The 22,157-nt window shown below is 43.4% G+C and overlaps 1 protein-coding gene across 2 annotated transcripts in view; it reads right to left on the reverse strand.

Annotated features, from left to right (window-relative positions):
- Positions 1-15,389, reverse strand: part of TXNDC5 (thioredoxin domain containing 5) — a 38,999-nt gene extending 23,610 nt beyond the window's left edge. Inside the window, exons 1-4 of one of the 2 annotated variants that reach the window (XM_019543073.1) lie at positions 15,265-15,310; positions 15,128-15,215; positions 6,237-6,386; positions 2,592-2,697 (exon numbers count right to left, since the gene is read on the reverse strand). In XM_019543073.1, the coding sequence (XP_019398618.1) occupies positions 2,592-2,697; positions 6,237-6,386; positions 15,128-15,183 (312 nt within the window). In that variant the 5' untranslated portion in view covers positions 15,184-15,215; positions 15,265-15,310. Of the gene's footprint in view, positions 1-2,591; positions 2,698-6,236; positions 6,387-15,127 lie in introns of both variants that reach the window. The other variant, XM_019543064.1, reaches the window with a different exon arrangement.
- Positions 15,390-22,157: the final 6,768 nt, after the last annotated feature.

Consider the following 22,157-nt stretch of genomic DNA (forward strand, 5'->3'; position numbering starts at 1 on the left):
GATTAGGTCATCCCCTGTAGCCAGTACCAGGTCAAGCAGCGCTTTGCCTCTCCTTGGCCCACAGACTTCTTGAGTCAGGTAGAGGTCATCCACGCACGAGAGGAAGCTTTGCAACCACTCGGATTTTGCTGAGTGATCCTCCCACGAGATGTCCGGGTAATTGAAGTCACCCATGACAACCATGGTCCTGGAGCATGCTGCCTCAGCCAGCTCCCAGGCGAACTCCTGGTCAAGCTCAGGACTTTGGGTGGGAGGTCCATAGTAGACTCCCACCGTTGTGTCCCCTATGCCGTGTTCCCCATGAATTTTAACCCAGAGGGTCTCTAGCTGGTCACCAATATCAGTTTGCAGGGACATGTACCTTTCCTTAACATACAGAGCTACACCCCTACCCCTTTTATCTACACGATGCCTCCTGTACAGGGTATAGCCATCTATACCTGTGGTCCAATCATGGGTGGAGTCCCACCAGGTCTCCATTATCCCAATGACATCATACTTCTTTACATTGAGCAGGAGGACGAGCTCCTCCTGCTTGTTCCTCAAGCTCCTGGCATTAGTGTACAGGCAGGCAAGTGTGCCCTTGGGGACTCTTGCCTTGCCCACAGATTGTACCAGGGCTGAGGCAAGGGTGGGCTTCCTTAAGTGCCTTGGCCTGCTGGCTTTGCAAGGGTTGCTCAGCGGGCCAGCAGTGGCAGTAGTCCCCGTGTCCCCCAGCAGGCTTAGTTTAAAGCCCGGTGGAGCAGGTCAGCCAGTCCGGCTGAGAAGAGTCTCCTTCCCAGGGGAGAGAGGTGGAGGCCATCTCTTCCCAGCAGCTCGCTGCCTCTCTCACCAAAGAACGGGCTGTGGTCATGGAAGCCAAATCCTTCCTGATAACACCAGCGCCACAGTCTTTGGTTGACTACGTGGATCCCATCATTTTTATTATTGCTGGTGCAAGGGGAGCCTGATCCCAAGTTCCCTGTGCACAGCAAGCTCCTGCAACTGGGAGCCCCATGCATCCCAACTGAGGGGCTTTCAGCTGCAAGGGTGCCCCACACCCCGGGAGTAAAGGATCACCACTGCGGCGATCTCCTTGCCCTGGGGTTGCAGGAAAACCCCATGGCTGAAGGATCACTGCAGAGGTGATACCTCCACCCCAGGGGTGTGGGAAACCCCTCAGGCCAGAGGATCACTGTGATATAGGTTAATTATGCAATACCTGTAACATGTAGAGTGGGCCCTGTCTGTTTACCACCCATCTGATTTCTAGTTTCCACCCTAGGAAAACAGCCACGTCACTTCAACCTGGAACCTGCAAGCATACCATCTTTTATAATTGCCACCCATCTGGCACTGCATCAGAAGTTACTTGATCAAAGGTTACTTATTAAAGGGTCACTGTGTTGCCTTCCTGTTTGTTCTTTCCACACCCCATATCAAGCTGGAGCAATTCATTCATACAGGAAAATCATAGCCCAATAGAGAATAATTTGCCCACAACCTTATACAATGTTTGTAAAAATAGTACATCACAGCATTCTCAGACTGTTGAACAGTAAATCCAATAGCATTCATAACATCACTACCTCTCAATATTCTTAGATCACGCTGCAGTTTATATCACGCTTATAACATTACATAATAACTTTATTTCCATTTTACAGCAACCTGTGCCTCACTAACTTAGGAGGTCTTTAGCTATATGTAATATAAAAACTACTGAAGGTTCCACACACCTCTCCCATTCCCACACAACTGGAAAAAGAACCAAAACTGTTTTATCACTAAGCTGTAGCAACACAAACCCATGTCCACTTAGCAGGAAAGAAACTAGATATTTTGTAGACACTATTGAAAAGTTGGAAAAAAATCGCAAAATACATGGCTAAAACACCTTTAGATTTGGTGTTCAATTTTTTAAAGAGAGGCAAGGATTTCTTACAGTGATATCTTTTATTAGACCAACTACACCATTACTCTTATACTACTGTATTTTTTAAAAAAATAATACAATACAGAGTTTGTTTAAGCAGAACTGTGCTTCAACTCACTAAGATAAGTAATTATTTGGCTCTGTCTTCGTCAGGAAAAGTAATTAAGTTTAGGCCAGGTTTAGGCAATGTGGTAGTTAAGTCCTACCCTTAAAAAATGTGACACTTTTCCTAGGTAACACCTTGCTGTTCAACTTAGCTGAATGAGTTATATTCTGAACACCCCGTTTAGACTACAGCATGACCAGTTATAACTGAACTAAAGGTATTGTCTTCATTTTGGTCTTAACTACTTTATATTAGCTAAACCACTTTTCCTAGTCTAGGCAAAGCTGCTGTAACCTAAACTTGTCAATTAAATAGGTACCAGGAAATCTCATCTTAAATGTCAGTTGAAATGCCATTGTGACATGTGGTTTTATGAAGAGGAAACAAAAGGTAAGTCAGACAACATTACTGTAATTGCTGTCCTGATGGTTATTTGGACACAGTTCCATTTTATTATTACAAATGGGTTTCTATTCCCAAGGTTTTATTTTTGAAAAGCAAATCCTAACCCCCATGAGAGCAAAGATTCAGTCTGTGTCTGGAGCACAGGAATATTTCCTGTTTACTTACAACTGGTTCCTCATTTAGTTTCTGCAGCATCCAGTTTTCCAGTGTCTGGAAGTCTCTAGGCCCCTGGTATTTCAGAGGTTCTTGACCTGGCTGAAGCAGCTTTAGGCTGAAAAATTAAAATGGTAAAAAGAAGTGAGGCAAATCTTTTCAAGTAGATATGCATAAAATATTTTCTGAAGCAAAAATCCCTTTTGCATTTATTTTTTGGTGATTAACGTTATGACTGAGCTCCAAGTATATTCAGAATGACTCTCTAGTCTGCTATCATTAACATCAGGCATCCATTTGACTGATAAAGTAGGAACAGGCTCTATAACTGAATTATCCTATTCTCCAACAGAAAAAACAGCACGTTGAATTTAAGATTTAAATGAGTCCTTTGATTAATATGCAACAGTGAATGGAATGCTAGAAAGTCTGAGATTAACCACTGTTTATGCCTATGAATCTTATTTTTCAGCCTGCCAGAAAAGTGCCATTTCTTTCAGCAAGCAGAAAACTGCAAGGCTCATTTTCCAGGAATGTCTCTGTACTTTTAGAGACAGGCCAAATATGGATGCCCCTGGCCAGAGGCCACTTGTTATCTAGTATCAAGCTGATAAAAAGCATCAACAAGTGCATCAAAATGGATGCTTACAGCCACCGCATTTTTTTTGTGTAGACACACAATCTTTTCTTATACCACTTGATAAAAGTCTTCAACTCTACTCATACACACGTTAATCTTTTACCATTAAATATATGATGAACTTAAGTCTAGAAATCATATTTGTTAGATGATGAAACTTCTAAAGGAAATGATCCACTTATGACCTACTCTTTTTTTTTTTAAAAAGCCAGTTAAAATTAGTTTCAATGACTCTGCCTGCCCTTGCTGAGCTGTGGTTTTACAAGTACACATATGGTTCTTCTGTTGCTCTGTGAATAGTCTACAGAGCTTGGGAAAATGGCTATATGAAAGTGTTGTCAAATGTACAATGCAAATCAATTAAGAAAAAATCCCCCTATCTTCTTTATTTATAGCATTCTTGGATACTGCATATACCAACAGTAGGTAAAAAGTCTTCAAAAAGACATGCAATTTTTAAATTTGTAGTTTCCCTTAAAAAGGCAACAAAATGAAAGAAAGTACTACTTTTGAAGAGTGCTTTGGAATAGAAAATAAAGAAAACAAATAATCAGTTTAAGTGAGCCTTTAGTTACAGTAGCAACTGTTAAGGTTAGGTTCAGCTATTTCCACTTAACCTAAACAAACAACTTCTGGTTTGTATGAAGAATAATGCATCTTCCCCATACGTACAGCACATAATTAACAAGTAAAGACTAAGTTTTCTAGCAATTTTCAACCAAACTGTTACCTCCTTGCAGTTAAAGTAATTTTGTTTCAAAATTAAATGGAGGTTATGGAAACATCTCCGTTAGTTTCTTAAGAACAAGGTGAACCAGGAGTGTCAAAGGTACGACTTATAGGCTGTCTCCAGTTTGTGGAACCATTTTACGTAGCATGGGGCTCCTAGAACAACTGGGAATTTGGGGCTGGGATCTGCCACTCAATTATCCGCTACAGATCCCCAGTTGGCACACATGTCAGTGGTAGGGGGACAAGCAACAGAGGCATGCACAACTGCTCAGCCCACCAGGTCCAGATCCAGCCCAGAAGCTCCTTGCAGTGCAGATCTGGCCTGGGGGACACCCGCAAGTTAGACAAATGTGTCAGGGATTGTTTAGGAGGAATAACTGATCTTGCCTCAGAGCGAAAAAAGAACCCTTCAAAAAAAAGAGTATTATATTGTTCTCTTCCTCCTCATACCAACACTGAAATTCTTCCTTCATAGAAAACTCTAGGGAAAAGCTCAAATGAGAGAGAGAGAAAGAGAGAGAGAGAGAAAGCTCTCCTTTCTCTCTAAGTCTCTAGAAATGGGGTGGAACGTCAAGATTTTGTACATATTACCATATTTACTCCAAGCCAAGACAAGGTATTTTCCCCCAAGCAACATGAGGGGGGCGGAAACCCTCGTCTTAGATTCAAGCTGGCTCAGCTCTGACTTTGGCCCCAGGCTCAGAGCTGAAGCAAAGCTGAGCCACTGCCTGCCTTGGTTTTGGGTGACTCATGCAGCAAGGGAGAGAGCCCACGGCTGTGGGAATTTGGAGAAGATTACACAGTGGGATGCTGGGTGTGCAGGGAAGACCTGCATGTGAAGCCTGGGGGAGCCTACGCTGCCTGCCTTCCCCGTATGCCTCCCCACACCTTACCTTCTGCTCCAGTTGTGGCCCTTCCAGCCCCAATGCAGCCAGGTCCAAAGCTACCATTACTACTTCTGCCTGGCCAGGCAGGACAAAGCCAGACTGGGGCCACCGCTGCCACTGCTTCATAGTTTCATAGTTTCTAGGGTCGGAAGAGTCCTGAACAGATCATTGAGTCTGACCCCCTGCCATGGCAGGAAAGAGTACTGGGATCAAATGACCCCAGCAAGGTGTTCATCCAGCCTCCTCTTAAAGACCCCCAGGGTAGGAGCCAGCACCACTTCTCTTGGAAGTTGGTTCCAGATCCTAGCCACCCTGACCTAGTAGGCAGAACACAGCAGAACACAGCAGCAGAAAGTAAGTGGTAGAGGGTGCGCAGGGAGCTAGGGGCTGGCACAGGGAAGAGCAACAGGAGGCACAGATCAGGCACAGGCATGGGGCGGGGGACGAGGGGTATGGGAGGTGGGCAGAGTGGGAGGGGGTTAAGCAGCAGGGAAGCCAAGCAGAAGTGGGGCAACATGGCAGGAGACAAGTGAGAGGGGAGGATAAGCACGGGGAGGGAGGGGGGTCCAAGCAGGGAGGGCAAGGGGTAGGGTCTGACTCCTTGGTGCTGCTTTCCCCACCTCAGCAGCACGGGCATAAATTTAAGACGACCTTCCACTAACTGGATTTTTTACATGGAAAATTATAACAAATGTATACATTTTCCATGTAGCAAACCTAATTATGGGAGGGCTGTCTTAAATTCAAAGTAGTCCTGGATTTGGGTATACACAGTAACTAGTACTCAAGGGCTGTCTAAATCAGTGTCCATTCTGGCTCCTGGTACAAACAACAACAGTTGGGCTAGCAAGATATGGACTTCTTATTTGCCATACAGGATAGAGAGAATAGATTTAGGTGACTTTCTAAGGTAACGTTCAAGCCTTGTATTAGCAAAATGGAGTATGGAAGTCTACAGAACACTAACACTGTTATACTTACAGCATGCTAATAATTGATCACTTTTAAAAGAACTTAGATTGATTCATTCAAAAGTCTGTACACATTATGCCCCACACAGTTAAATAATTGATACATTTTTAAATAGTCAAGAAAACTGTAAACTATTACCTCACTCTTGTATACTGAGTTACTGCCTGAAAGATGTTTTCTTACAGAAGAAAGCAAGCCAATTTTAGACTTTGTTTAATCACAACCATCTTACAAGATATAAGACAGTGTCCAGAAAAAGAACACTATATATCATCTTGTTTGGCAGCATGGTGAAAAAACTTAAATTTAGCACCCAGAATCTGAAGAGTTCCAAAGGAAACCACCTAAAAGCATAACTGCAAATTGGCAGAGGTCTGTGGAAATACATAAAACAAAAATAATAAGCACACATCCTTTTGCACTCACGTGGGGTATCCTCGGATATCAAATTCAGAGCACACGGGAGTATCTTTAGTACAGTCCACTTTAACAACATAGACCTGTGGAGTTTCCATGCTGTTGTATTTGTCTGCCAGATCATTCCATGTCAGCTGCAGACGTTGACAGTGGCCACACCTGTGACAGGATGAGCAAGCAGACTGAATAACCTTCAGTAATGCTAAAAATTGGAACAGGCATTATTCTTACTCGTGTGTGTTAGCATGCTCTGTTTCCAATTCTTACCCTCACACATAAAAAATGAATGTATGGGAAAGTACATGCAAGCATGGACATGGAGTTCTCACACGCCTGAAATATCGTAGAGGACTGAAAATCAAAGACTTTCCATCTAAATATCAGAATACATTAAGAAACAGTTAATACAGTCAAGACTACGGCAGTACAGTTTTGTCAGTGGTTTTGTCAAAAGAGCCATAAAAAATCCAGACCCAGTTCTTATCCTCCAACCCGTACTTTTTCACTGACAATCTTTTCAAGACTATGAGTGGGTGCCTTGATTAAACATGGATTAGAAAAAAAGTGTGCTCAACTGCCCAGCTGTATAAGAATCCTACAACAGGATGCCTGGCATTCTTTATGCTTTTATTTTGGAAACTCCTAGTAGTGGGATAAGTACCTGGTAGTGGGATAATGTTGTTTACTGACTCTCTTTTAATAAGGGCACCTCTGTTTAAGCAAAATATTAGAAGTTCATCAGACCCATGGAAATTTTTCAAGGTCAAGACAGTAAAATTGAACAATATAAATACATGCAAACTTGACTTAAAATAACTTTAAGAATGATTACAAAGTTTCTCCCTTTCTTAAAGGATTATTCATTATACATATCATCTTGCATACTGCATGGAATCCCAAAGCAGTCTGTCAAACTTGAAATAGAAATATTCAACCAATCAATAAAATCATCGCACATTTAAAACAGCACTTAGCCAGCTCCCAAACTTTATAACTGTATGTTATTCTACAGGTTGGTACATTATGGTGTTGTCACATAATCTATCATAATAAATATGATAAACATGTTTTGAGGACCTAATGCTAACCTATCTTAATAACTAATGTTGCATCTCTTCAGAGAAATTCTAAAAATGTCAAGAGATTTCTTAGAAACATACTCAACCGGGTAACATGAAGCTCTGTTTGCCCTGGATGAACCCTGCAAAGTCTAGTTCTTGTGGAACGTTACTCTTTTAAAGGAAGTGGTCTCATTCTTTAGGAAGCTTCCATTTAAAACAATCTCCCTTAAAGAAAGCAAGCTCTTTAAAAAGCTCGCAAGCAACCATGCATATAATCAAAGCATGATCCTTTTACATATAAGCTAAAATTTTATATTCTGATGTTTTCCTTTCAACTTAAAAAGCAGCTTGCCCCCCCTTCATAAGGTCCTGTTATAACAAATTGCAATTAAAATAACTTGTCTATTACACATTTAGCAAAACTGCAATTTAGACTCCTGAAATATGGCTTATAACATTTGGGAGCTGGCTAAGTGCTAGTTTAAATGTGTGACAATGTTATTGATTAGTTAAATATTTCTGTTGCAAGTTTGCAAAATGATGATTGAATGATCTGATGGGTTAGTATTCAAGTCCTAAAGTTAGCAGATTTTCTTTTAAATATTTACTTAATCTTAACCATAGAGAGACTGTGGTTTCCCCACAGTTCCCTTTAATGCTGCAAACAGAAGGATGATCGCGAACTCAACTGCAAAATCATTCAGTACAGATCTAACACCTCATACAGTGAATGAAAGCTTGGGGTTAAGAGAGAACTGTGTGTGGAAACCAGTTCAGATCCTCAGACAACTTTATCTTTGTCCTCTGCTCCCCGACAGCACAATGCATTGATCCTAGGCCTAGGCTACTGATTCAACTAGAGATCAATTACTTGTGTCTAAGGATACTGCTGAAGGTCCAGGTGTTTGTAAAAACTGACTGGATTTGATGAGAAGGTGATTCTTCTGTAGTTCTGAGGCTTGCCAATGGCTAGAGTTGTGTACAAACTCCACAGAGAACACATCCCATGATATCTCATTACTCAGAAAGGCTGAGATTGATTTGGATGTGGTTTAGGGGGCTGAAAAGTGACAGGATATTTATTGGCGTAGTAGGCTTATGTGGAAGTAGTAAGGCTACTATGAATTTAGTGGAAGGCACACAGGGACACAAGGACAGAGTTGTTACTAAGGTACTGTACATCTATCCTTCTCTTCTCCAAATGTTACCAAAGGAGCTGCAGGGATTTGTGGCTGTTGCAGCCAAAAAATCCTCCCCTTGAGAAAGAACAACTCATTAATGGATTTTAATTATCCCCAGGTCAGATATTCCCATGAATTCTGAAATGCTTTTAGTGTTGGCTCAGCATGTAATAGCAGAATATGTAAGGACACAGAAGCCCACAAATTCACCCTGATCAGAAATATGCCTAACATGTAAGACCTTCTAACATTACGTGGCCTTCTCAAACCCATGCATTTATATGCTCACCTGTGCCTTTGTTGCTTTCAGGCTTGGTTTCTGAACTGTACTCTATTTTTTTCTACTACACAAACCACTGAGAAGTTTCAGTGGGTGAAGTATACTGCTGCTCATTTCCTAAGTAAGCTAGGATGGTATAAGCTGACCTATGCTCTGCAACAACTAGCTATTTATTTAAAAATCTCAGTTAAGGTCCTATTCATAGCTTATTAATCATTACACGGTCAGGGTGCTGGCTTCCAGAATTGCCTCTTCCCCTTGTACACTGTTTTTGGGGGCAAGGTTAAAAGCAACACAGATGCTTCTGTTCGCCGTTTCCCAGTGTGAAAACTAAGACCCACGGCACAACACCAAGTCGGCCAAAGATCCTTCACCTATGGCATGCTGTTCTTCAACAGGTTCATTAGAGACAGAATTTGGTGACCTTCAGAGAACTGTGCCAGATGTCTGTTCATTCAGGCCTTCAGATGACATTTTTGTATGGCATCAAAGAAGGCAGTCACTAACGAAATTCCAGACGGCAAGCCAAAACTGTAGCAGTTTGGCAGTTCTGAAGTGTATTTCTTCCTAATTGTTGATTTTAAAGATAACGTGGTCAGATGCCATAGCAAAGGATATCACAAGAGACCACATTTAAACACACATACTCTTTGACCAGAACATCAGGCACATTGTACAGACATCCATGCTCTAACTTAGGTTTTTTTCTGATTGTAACCATTTTATGAGCAATTTAAAGCAGGGGGGATTTGGTTTAAATCGCCTCGATTTAATCACTGTTTTCTACAAAAAGTGCAATCTTGTGTGATATCCTTTATTCATTTAACTTCTGGAAATTTTGCACTTTTAGAGAAAGGTAAGGGCTTGACTGTGTGCACAAACTTGTGGAGAAGGCTGATGAGTAGGTAATCATGGCTGTTATCTCTCATATACTGCTGTTAACAAGGATGTTATTATCTCTGGAGATGCAAATCCACAGTTTGAGAACAGAAACTGATCATCACAGAGATGATTAACAAGATCTTCTGGACCAGTGTTTCTCAACCTGTGGATCATGATCCAAAAGTGGGTTGCAAGAATATAAGAAAGGGTCGCGAAAATTGATCAAACTTTAAAAATGAGAAAAATGTGAGAAACCATGGCTTTTCCCTTGCAGGCTGTCAGAGTTCCAGCCTGCGAGGGGCTCCCCCATGCCCTACACAGACCCACTCCCTGCCCCTGCCTGGGGGTAGGGCACAGTGGATCAGGAATGAGGGGCACTGGGTCAGTATTAGCCATCAAGGTTTATAATGGGTCCTGGTGCAAAAAAGGTTGAGAACCACTGTTCTAGACTGAGCGCTGAGTCCTATTGGGTAGAGTGGTTTTATTTAATCTTTATTAATCTACAGAGCAGCCTCTGCAAACCCCATAAGACTAGGCCCCTAATACAGTCCATGTCCTGTTGTGACCTAGTTATAAAACTTTTCTAAAAGGGTTACATGATTATATGGTCTCAAATAGTATATAATTAGAAGTTATAATCCCTGTTCCATGATGATATCTTTGAGCTTTAACGTATCTTAAATTAAATCTTTATATAGGTTTATTTTAAAAAAAACCCTCAATTACATTTTAGAAAAATCTGATTTAAATAAAAAGTCCATTTTTAATTTTAAAAAAAAATCATTGATATTTATCTGCCCTGATTTAAAATAATTATTTCAATTTATAAAAGGCACAAACCACATAGTTCAGGGATATACTGCACCTGGAGTATATTATACTTGATCATAAACACCAATATCTTACAAACCATCCTAAAGTGACTAAAGACAGTGAACAGGAAGTAGATTCACACAGTTCCTAAGTTGGCACATGATAGAAAGCATGAATACAGAAAAGAGTCTTACAGCAGGATCTATGGTTAAGACAGGGCTCCTAGAAGCATTCCTGCTATGCCCATGCACAATGTACAAGGCAGGTGTCATGATGGGACAAATGGTTTGAAATAACTGGGGCTTAAACAAGTTGGGCCTTCCTAGAAGACAACCAGCACCACAGATTTCATCTGAAGTGAATTGGTAGAGATCAGATATAGTTCTGTATGTTCTGAAAAAATGCTGCTGTTTTGTACACTCATTGAAGTCTTTGAACAGCCTTCAGAAGTGCTGCCAGATTGAGCACATTACAATAGCCAAGCTCTGAAGTGACAAAGGCATATAAAAATGCTTGAAAAATCTGCTAGACAGATAAAAGCTAGAGATACACACACAAGAAGGAAAGTGGACAATGATGGTGGACACCCACCAGAAAGTCCAGGGGCAAAAATCTGTACTGTGAAGTACTGTGAACTTAACAGCTGGGATTTCTATCAGGGCTGCTGGGTCCTGCTTAAGGACTTCCTTTTGTAGATGCTGCTCTCTAGTATGAACTAGTCTTATAAAATTGAAATTCAGTCAGTTTTGCTAATTTTTGGCACAGCTATATGTATACCAGAACCATTAGGTCACTCCCTCTGCAGACCCAGAAACTCCCTCTGCAGACCCATACAACACTAATCCTACATTTTCATTTCCCATACAAATTTTCTTTACAGTTTTGAAGAGAAGAGAAAAATATTTTAATTGTTAAAGAAAAGCTTAAGGCTTGCAGAAAGTAATAGTGCTGAGCACTTAACTAATCATCCCATTAGTTAAGAACAAGGTGGATTTTTAGACCCTATGGATTCCTATGCTTGGCTTAATCAGCATCGCAGCTCATGCTGATGAAAGGTGTTTCTAACTTCTGATGCTTTGACATGTTGGAAAAGAAATTACTCTAGCAATGTTCAGAGATTGTGAATCATTTTCATGGTAGGCAGGATGACATTCTCAAACAGAGAACGAGGTCAACTTCTTCTAGTTCCTTAAGATGCTCTTTCAGGCTGACAAACATCTGTCTTATTCTGAACAAGTCTAAGCCAGATGTCTCATCCAGGTGTCAGACAACCACCAATAGAAGGCATACCACACTGGGAGGAAGGAGACATGAATGTATTCTGAGATCTACTTCTGCAATCCTTTGCAACTGGGAGAAAATAACCTGATGCACCAAGAGGTTGTCTAATTGTGTAAAATAAGCATAATTTGTAATAGCTTTTTCAAGTTCTTCAAGATCCAGTAATGAAGAGAAAAGTGCTAATCATCATTACCAGCAACAGTACTGCCCAATCTCAGGCTGCAAACAGACATCACAGGTATCCAGGGACAAAGTGCAAGGTACGGATACCCAAGTCCTTTATCCTGGGATAAATCCAAAAAAATTTTTTTCCACATAAAGGGTGGTAACAGTTTATTCCGGGATACTACAAAGTACATTTGTACAGTTATCCTGGGAGAGCATCACTGAATCAACAGCAGAAAAGCAGCACTACATTTAGCCACTCGCTAAACCCTGATTAGAAGGATGATATGTGAACATGCCAGTCCTGGGATATTTTTGTTCCAGGATAAACAAAGGCACACCTTATCCAGGAATAAATGCAACATCTGTCCCCAGCCTCAGTGACATGAAAAGAAAGAAATCTGGGCTTCTACAAGTGAAAGCTGTTGGGGGCTAGCATTATGATCACCTCATAATGATTCCTGGAATCTCACTCATGGGATCTCTAGCAAATTCATCTATGCCAAGTCCTGCAGAAAAGTTAGGTTTTGTCAGCCTGGAGTATCACGAAGAGGTGTTAGAGTTCAGATTAATCTGCCCTACCCATATAGCTAAGCTGGAAGAGGATTCTGCTATGGAAAAACTGGAGAACCTATGATCTAGCAATAAAACTACATGAAAAGGGACATTTGATCTGAGAAGCAGATGCCTACTGACTTGGGGCAACTGTCAAAATGAATATTGGTTTCATATGATCTCCAAAGGTGAAGTCTCTTTGAATAAGTGAAACGATGACATCCTACAGAACCAAATTAGCAAACATTAAAGAAACTGGAATCCAGAATTTATGAACTTTCCAAGACCTTAGCCTTTAGAGTCACTTTTTTTGTGAAATCTGACGCATCACTTTGTTTCTGTAACTGGTGGCTTCTTCCACGAATGTGTTTGGGAATGTCTGCTAAAACATTCATATGCAAAGGATGATCCAAATTCATTACTCATTTTTTGAGAAAAAAGGCTCTTTGATGTGTGACATGTCAAAAACTCAAGACAAAAAACATTAAACCAAGAGAGGCCTGGGGTGAGTCATGAGATAAAACTACCTCCAAATATTCCACTACAGAGTTGAGACAACCTCTGCACTGTCTGTCCCTTTCCAGCCTCTTTTATCCCAGTTATGAGGAACAGCACAGATCACAATTATGATGAGGATCCATTGCACAAAGGGAGAGAGAAGTTTGGCTCAGACACAAGGTCTCCTGAGACCTGAAGCAAGGTCAGCATGGGAAACCCCTCCCTGCACTTAAGCAGAGCTATACTGAGTTCAGGGGAGGGCTCACTCCAAACTCAGCATGGTAGCTGACTGCAAACAGCAGCCAGAGAACTGCAAATAGGTGACTGGCTAAGCCAATCAAATATTAATACCCAGCAAGTCCAAAATCAAAAGCAGATGTGGGCATCCCATTGAAGGCACTCAGACAAGGCAGGCTAGTAACATGTCACTTCCATAACATTCTCAGCCTGGTTCACAAACATTAATAGCCCTTCAAGGCAACAGTGAGGGAAGCATTACTCACCCTTAACCTTTAGGATTCAAGGCACTGCTCCATAACTTTTGTGAATTGACTGGCACCCAGTCAATTCACAATTTAAATTTTAACAATATTAAAATTTTCACAATTTAAATTTTAACAATATTAATTTTAAAAACTAATTTATAGATTATAGTGATTGCGCCCAAAAACTTACAAACAACTTTTTGCCCCAGCTACTCAGTTGGTCTAATAAAAAATATAACATGTACCCAAAGAACCTTGCCTGTCTAAATTACAGTGACTGTTTCCTTACAGACAAGCTTGGCAGTAGGGATGAGGGATCGTCCAGGCATGAACAAGTCTGACCTTGCACTTAAGTACCTAGTTATCTGCATATCTCTTAACACCTCACTTATCTTCTCACACCTCACAGCACCCTTCAAACCACCTGGCATCATCCTGGGTGAGAATCGCTGGTCTAGTGAGTAAAGAGAGACACAGGAAAGCTGAGGGGCTGGTTTTCAGGGGTGTCAATCCCAGAGGCAAATCCAAGATGACAGCAGCTGCTCAACCACCTCCAAACTGGACTCTGATATGACTTGTCCTGCGACACACAGTGGCACCTTGGGATTGGAGTTTACATGTCCCCAATGGCTAAAACACTCTCAGCACCATGCCAGCTGCCCTTGGAAGTGATGGTGCCACGTGCACCACAGCTCCATCTGGCAAGGCTGGGGGGGGGGGACGAAAGCTCACAAGCTCCATCAGTGCCTGGCAAATAAATCCCCCAGGTAGGTGATTCCCTAAGGGTGTGTTGCCGTGCAGCAGCAAAAGCACATTATGGAAAATGATGCTTGATTAATATCAGATGTGGCTTATGAAGCCACGTCATCCAGGCTGCAGGGTTCCCCACGGGTCCAGAAATTTGGCGGTGGGGAGTGGTGACAATCAACACAGCCACTGCTGCCCCCCTGCCAAATTTCCAAGCCCCCTACCTCCATCCAGCCTGTGGACCAGACCAGCACCGCTCATCTCCCCCATGGGGCCAAAATCTTGGATGCCACTGCGTAAATCCTACTTGCATATATCCATGACACACTTTTCTCTGGATTAAGGCTGGTGGCACACTTCACTCTTACACCTGAAAAAGGTGTGCGGGAAGGAGGTGTGCGCACCTGCATATATAGACGCTTATGTATACATGCACTTGTGAATGGATATATACATGTGTAAGTGCTACATATACATAGATCTACGTGGATACTGGTATCCACACCCTTCTGAAACTGGCACAGCTCAGTTGGGCCAGCCACCTGTCGAGGATGCCCAACACTCGCCTGCCAAAGAAAATCTCCTATGGAGAGCTGTTAAATGGAGTATGCTTTTGCAAAGAAGCGGCACAAAGACACCTTAAATATGTCCCTGAAGAGCTGCAGCACCGACCCAGGGTCGTGGGAGCAAATCGCTCGTGACCGTCCATCCTGGAGGTCATCGGTCCCAAGCAGAGCACTGGCCTTTGACCAGTGGCACGCGGCCAGCAAAACGAGGACCTATCGTGTCCAGTTGTCACTTTCCTGCTCCCGCCGCAGCAGACTGTCCAAGGCAAAGACTGGGCTCATAAGTCACTTGCATACCCGCGGGACCTAGCCTCCGCCCGGCCACGTCAGCGGGGAGGGGGAGGGGAGGGGAGGGGAGGCGCCGCCCCCCGCCCGCCCGCGGTTACCAAGGGGCGAAGAACATGACGAAGTGCGGGGCGCTGCGCGCGCCGTGCCGGAGCATGTCGGCGCTGTAGACGTGCCGGGAGTGCGGGTCTAAGCCCGCCGCTGCCGCCTCCTCTGGGGCGCCGGGCTCGGCCCGCGCCGGGGCCCCGCGCAGCAGCAGCAGCAGCAGCAGCGGGACCGGGACCGGGAACGGGAACGGGCCGGGGCAGCGTGGGGCCATAGCGGCGCTTTCCTCCCTCGGCGCGCAAGCCAGAGCCGGCCTCGCCGCAGCCCCCGCCTCCCGCGGGTCAGAGGGCGCCGGGGAGGGGCCGCCGCCGCCTGTCCCGCTTCCCGGCTCCTCCTGTGAGCGCGTGTCCGCCCTCCTCGTTTCCCCCCTCGTGCGGCTGGTGGGAGGGAGAAGGCTCCGCGAGCGCGGGGCGTGTTGAGGCAGGTTGCTGGGGCGGCGTTACGGAAAGCCCGGTCGCTCTCTGAACTGACTTTGGGGCTTGCCCTCAGCGCCCTTTTGTGACTGCTTCATAGGCAGTGGAGCTGGAAGGGACCTCGCAAGATCCTCGCTTGCCTCCGCATAAAGAAATGCTTCAGCTTGGGTGGCCCCAAGGGCAACATGCAAGGGGTGCCCCCGCTGGGAGCGCTGGTGCCCCTCGGAGAAGTCCTGCTGGCACTTCCAGCCACGGGAGGACACCCGTTCACCCCCACCAGCACCACCACAGCTGCTTGTGGACAGTCCCCATGGCCACCATCGCTGCCGACACCTGCATTGCTGCCCGCAGGCGGTCCGACCCTGCTGGCCACCAACACACCCCCACCAAAACTGGCGGGTGGCCGCTGTGCCCCCACAGCCTCAGGAGGCATGTGTCGCCTATGGATGACCCAGTTTTCACTCCCTCGCTGGTGACTTAGTGAGCAATAAAAAATAAATTAGAAGACTTATTGGGTTTTTTTTCAGCATACAGTAGTTTTTCAGCATTTTGAGCTTCCAATACAATGATTTCCTGTTTAAGACCTGGCAACACTGGGCCCATCCGGCTCTGGGTGTGGACCTGCAGAAGAGCTAGGAGCAGGGGTTCAAGCTCTGGAGGGGCTTCCCTGTCAGCAGAGCGGCCCGGGCCTGGCCTCGGTTTAGACAAGAAGGGCTTGAGGGGGGACAGGCAAAGGGTTTACAAAAGACTAAATGGGGGTGGAGGAGAGTCCCCAACAGAGGGGATTGTTCTTGACGGTCTCTCATGAGACCAGAACCAGGGCTCACAATGGAACTAGAGGGCAGTGAGTTTAAATCAGACAACAGGGAGCTCTTGTGCCCACAGTGTTTTGGTCTAATGTGGACCTCGTTGCCACGTGATGCGTCAGGGAGCTGGCCATTGAGCTGATCAAAATGGGATTGGGCAAATTCTTGGAGGAAAGGAGGCAGCAGAAGCTACTAATTGTGGAGGTCGGGGATACGGCCTCTGAATCAGAACTTCCTAGACCTTCAGTGCTGGAGGCTGTGTGGGAGAGAGGAATGGGGGGTAAAACCCCTAGACCAGTTTGCTTTCCCTTTCAGCACCTGCTCTCTGCTACTGTGTGACTTGGGCCTATTTGATGGGCCATGAAATCATGGGTTTAGGTACATCACGAATTATTGTAAGCTGCCCTTAGGAAGGGAGGCCAATGGATGCATATCAGCTGATTGCTTGGGACACAGAAGAAAACTGGAAGGAGAATGAGGTTTCAGAGAATTCTGGGCGTCTACAAGTGAAAGCATTATTATCACCTCATAATGATTCCTGGACTCTTGGGATCTCTAGCAAATTCATCTAGGCCAAGTCCTGCAGCGAAGTCAGGTTTTGTCAGCCTGGACTATCACAAAGAGGTGCTAGATTAATCTGGCCTACCCACATAGCTAAACTGGAGGAGGTGATAAGACAAAGGATCCAAAAGGGGACACCAAGCAGAGTGCGCCGGCCCATGCCTGCTGACCCCCAAATCTGCTGAGAGAGCCTGTGGATGCTGACGAGTGAAACTCCAGAGATGTGAGCAGAGAAATGACAGGAAGACAGCCCACACTCACCTGGATTCCCCTGGCCAAAGCCTCCTTCCTGGTCTTGTAGATGGCCAGCTTGGCTGGAGCCAGGAGGAGATTGACCCAGGGCTTGGTGGAGACACAGATAAGAGTGCATAACAAAAGGTGCAGGGAGAAGTGCAGACAGAACCTCATCAGGAGGCATCAGTGTCTGGTGCCTCTTGAGATGGGGTGGGGGAGGGAAGGGGGAGGCACGTGCCCCCTCTGACACCAGTCAGAGACCAGGGGTGGGGGGTCCCCTGGCAGCCAATCCCACTGACCTGGGGGGAGTCCACTTCTGCTGACGGCCCCACTCCCCAGCCAGCACTTGCAGGGGGGGCACTGGTGCTCCCACCTGCCCCCCCGCCTGCTGGCTAAACAGGGTGTGCAGCCTGACAGGGTTGTACTTGCATCCCCTACCCATCACCCCTGACAGGAGGTTCTGGAAGAGGCAGAAGAGGGGCTGCACTTGAGGTAGGCACTAGGTGACACAGGAGACTGGGCAAAGTAGACTTAGGAGCTGACCCAGTAAATGGCAATTCTTATATTTTTAGGATGCTGGTGCCACCACACTGGCACCCAGCACAATTCAGTCACTGTCCATGATAAGGCCCCCAGTGTTGGAAGGCTTCATTTCACTTTCACATTAACCTGCCAGGAATTGGCTTTGGAAGGGCCTTTAGTCCCATAGCAGTCAAGCTTATCATTGCAATAAGCTGTCATATGGGCAAGCAAGGTGATACATTGTGTCCCCCCAGTGCACACACCCCTGCCAGCTCTACGTGGGGAAGACAGGCCTGGAAAATACAGTAACCCAAGGGTAGACAACCCCTGGCACATATGCCAGAGCATGGCAAATTAAGGCGTTTTGTTTGGCATGCACGCCTCAGGGAACAGGCCAGAGCTGCACTGCCACAACAAGGATCTGGTCCCTTGCAGTTTTCCAGCTGTCTGGCCCTGACACGCAAACATCTTACAAGTCAAGACAACAGAAGGGACACAGGAGAGTGGAAAACTTTGTTTGCTATTGCTATAAATTATCCTCACTGAGGGCAGAGAAGATATTTTAGGTGAGTTCACAATTCAGTGATCCATGTATGCTTGTCTGCAGACCTGGCCAACACAGGTTTTGACAGGCTCACTCAATACTACCTCCTCCTTTCTCAGAGAGGAGAAAGCAGGGATCTGATAGATGAGGTGTGGGGATGTGCATGTAAATTTCCTCATCCTATGCTTTTGTTCCAGAAAAGAGCAAACTATAGGTTTCTATGTTTTTCTTTCAAACCTGATATTCTGAGTTCAGAATGGGCTGAATTTAAATTCCTTTTAGATCATACTTTTGACATGTATGACACCTTGACTGAACCTTTTTTGCTCAAAATCACTATTGCAATCTACTGATCCTGGAATTGAAATTAACTCTGTGTTTGTGATTTGTATTACTTCCTCTTTTATGCATCAGTAAGATTAATGATGAAAAATCAGCTATATGGTAAAAGTGGATTTTTTAAAGGTAAACTGGCTTCTTCTGGCTGTTTCTGTAGAACAAAAGCATAACATTTTCTTTTTCCTACACAGATGCCTCTGTTTCAAAAATGATTCTTGCTGACAGAAAGGTAATTTTGCTTGAAAATACAGCCTTTGATTACAAGACAGCATTCTCCACTAAATTATAACAATTTAAATTCCACTACAATTTAAATACAGTATACTATTTTAGACTCCAAAGTGTTATCCATTCAAGGATTTAAAAGCACTTTACAAACATTGACAAATGCAGGTTCACAACACCCCTGTTAAATTGTTAACTATCACCATTTCACAGATCGGAACACAGAGGAGCAAAGAGATTGAGCTATATGGCCAAAGGCATGTCTACACAGAGGTCACACATGCAGGCAACAAAACAACAAACAAAACTCCAGTTCACTTAATTCTCAGCCTTAGTCTTATCTTCTAGTTTTTTATTTCTGCATCAACACTCATTTTGCTAAAATTAGCTTGACACCTTTCCATTCTTGACTCTCATTCAGCTTTATCTGCATGAAAATGCTGCAGCAATTTGAGTCTAACTAGATTTTTTAAAATCATTTTGGTTGAGCTGATGTAGCTTCTATATTCAAACAAGACTATGTTGTCAGTATGGCTGTGTGGTACTAAACTGCTACATGTAATTAATGCAAGAAGCAGCACAGGAGACACAACTGAATTGTTCCTATAATTTAACCATGGAAATTACATTTGGATGAAATGCACCATATATCAGGTGAGCCAAATATGAGCCCTTATTCTGACCCCACAGTTGTATGTTGGCACCTGTTTTCCTCTTGGGTTCACCATTGATTGACATATTTAGACTCGTATGCAAACTCCTCAACCATCAAGAGCACTCTGCAGCCACAGGATTTCAGTCCCTTATTTTCAAGTCACCGATTTTATTTCTTTGCAATGACACCATCAAGCTTGGTTTTTCCCCCAGACCACACTCGCACCAGGAACGCATCCACACCCTACAGGTTTCATTTCGAAGGTCGTCTTCTTGGGTGTGTTAGAGAGTGTCTGCTCCCTTGTGGTGAGGCTGATCTCCAGAAGACTTATTGCTACTCTGCTCCTGACAGGATTGGGTTCCCAGTACATGCAAGAAATGCCTCTTTGCTCCCTGAGATCAGGCTGCTTTCTATGTCCCAGCAGGTCTGGCTGTGAGTGACAACTTTGTACCCTATGACTCTATGACATATTCCCTTCACCTGGAAAACTGGCTTGTGCCTGACAACCTCCACAAGCACCAAACCTTTTGAAAAAGGCCACATCTGCCTCAAATCAAATGAATTAACAAAACAGAAGAATATTATGTTACTTAAATTATGTATTAAATATCAATTACAATACTGTCTTTCAAACCACCCTCTTTCCCAAATCTCTTTCCTAAAGCCCTGTCCAGCTAAAGTGTCTTCTGTTCTCTGCAATAGGGCTGTGCAAAATTTCACCCACCATTTCGTTTCGACACTGTTTTGAGTGCAAAATTGAAACAAAGGGCTGCGAAACAGCCTCAAAACAAAATGAGGCTAGCCAAAATGTTTCGACCATACTGCTGGGAAAACAAACTCAGCCCAGCTGGGCTGACTTCCTGTCCTCAACGTGATCTAGCAAAATGTCAAAACAGCGTCAAAACAGCCTTTCTGTTTCAATGGAACAGAACGGAACAGCTATTTTGAAGCAAAATGAAATTCGAAACGAAATGCTGTTCCATCGAACCATCAAAACTCAAGGCGAAGCGGAACGGTGCCATTTCGCACAGCCCTACTCTGTAAGTATCCTCCACCTAACTTGCTCACAGAATAGATTCCCTCTTATAGGAAGAGCTGTCTCTGGTCACTTCTCCTAACTTTAGGTTGGAGCCTTGAAGCATGGGACTAAGACATGCATATGTATCTTAGAATCAGCATTGGAGTTACTGCTATTATAAGGATGATGGTATTTATTATTATTAACTTAATTCAAATGAGTCTTCTTTCGGAAAATAAACCTATTTAAAATCAAACATGGAAATTGACCACCTATGTAAAGGCATACTATACATTCATCTATTAAAATGATTTAAATTAAATTGAATGTTCAAGAGGCACAAGTTTATGGCTTAAGTTTTAAATAAAGTTAATCATGAACTTTAATTGATGGGGACCATTAATTAATGAACCATTAGTTAATTGATGGAGACCATTGTTTAAAGACCTAGAACCATAGTTTGACAAAAAATAAATTAAAAGTATGAAAACTTGCTTTCATTTTCTAATCAATGAATAAATATGAAGCACAAGAGGATTACTCCTACTAGTTCTAACATCATGAAGAGCTATATAGAGCTATATTCTAGTCCACCTATGATATGGATAAGTGAACTTAGTGCATTTACATTCCTCTCTATCCAAACCCCTTAAAATGCATCAATGCCACTACTTTTTATAACTGACAGTCAGCTTATTCTTAAAACTGAACCGTAAACAAGTAATAAGGAGCAGGAGAACCCCTCCCCTCCTCCACTTAGTTTTGCAGTAAGTATTTTTCAGGGACTTGAGCAAGGTAAAATAGAATTGTTTGCAGATGTCCAAGTCCATTTACACACCTAACAGATGGGCTTGAATCCCCAAGGACCATGGTGACCAGACTCAATCAGTTCAGTTTGTTATTGATCAATAATACCTCCACTATTTAATAAACCAATTAGTTTTAAATAAAAAAAATTTTGATATAGTTTTCCCACATATACTCAGTGCATTTAAAGTAATTGTATTTAACTAATAAAAAATAAAATTAAACTACCATTTTATACATTTTAAGCATTTTATATATTTTAACTGTTTTCAAATTTCCAAGTAAATGCAGCTTGACAAGTAAAAAATTAAACCTTTAAAAATTAATAAAAATCACTTACTATTTTATAACACATGAGAAAAGCATAACAATTAAGTACCTGAGTAAAAGTAAGTTAAACTACATATAAAAAGTTAAACTACAAATAAAACCATAGAGATGTTGTAAATAACCCAGGTTACCAAAAAATAAAAATAAAAAAAATCCCAAATTAAGCCAGCTAGTGAGAATGAAACTTCCTTTAGGAAGATGTTTTATCTCTTTTCAGGACAAATACAACACAAGATCAACACATGCTGCTTTAAAGCAAGATTAAAATTGTTTAAGTCACATTGATTCAAAGCAGTCCATCATGACTAACTCCTTGCTACAGTTTCCTTAAGCCTCCAGAGATTTCATAGACTTCATAGATTTCATAGACATTAGGGCTGGAAGGGACCTCGGAAGATCATCGAATTCAGCCCCCCTGCGCGAAGGGCAGGAAGTCAGCTGGGGTCATAGGATCCCAGAAAGATAAGCATCCAATTTGCTCTTGAAGGTGTTCAGAGTAAGTGCTTGAACCACCTCTGATGGCAAACTGTTCCAGACCTTGGGGGCTCGGACAGTAAAGAAATTCTTCCTTA

This window comes from Crocodylus porosus, unplaced genomic scaffold (genome assembly GCF_001723895.1).
Source record: "Crocodylus porosus isolate Cpor-Errol unplaced genomic scaffold, CroPor_comp1, whole genome shotgun sequence".
NCBI classification, from domain to species: Eukaryota; Metazoa; Chordata; order Crocodylia; family Crocodylidae; genus Crocodylus; species Crocodylus porosus.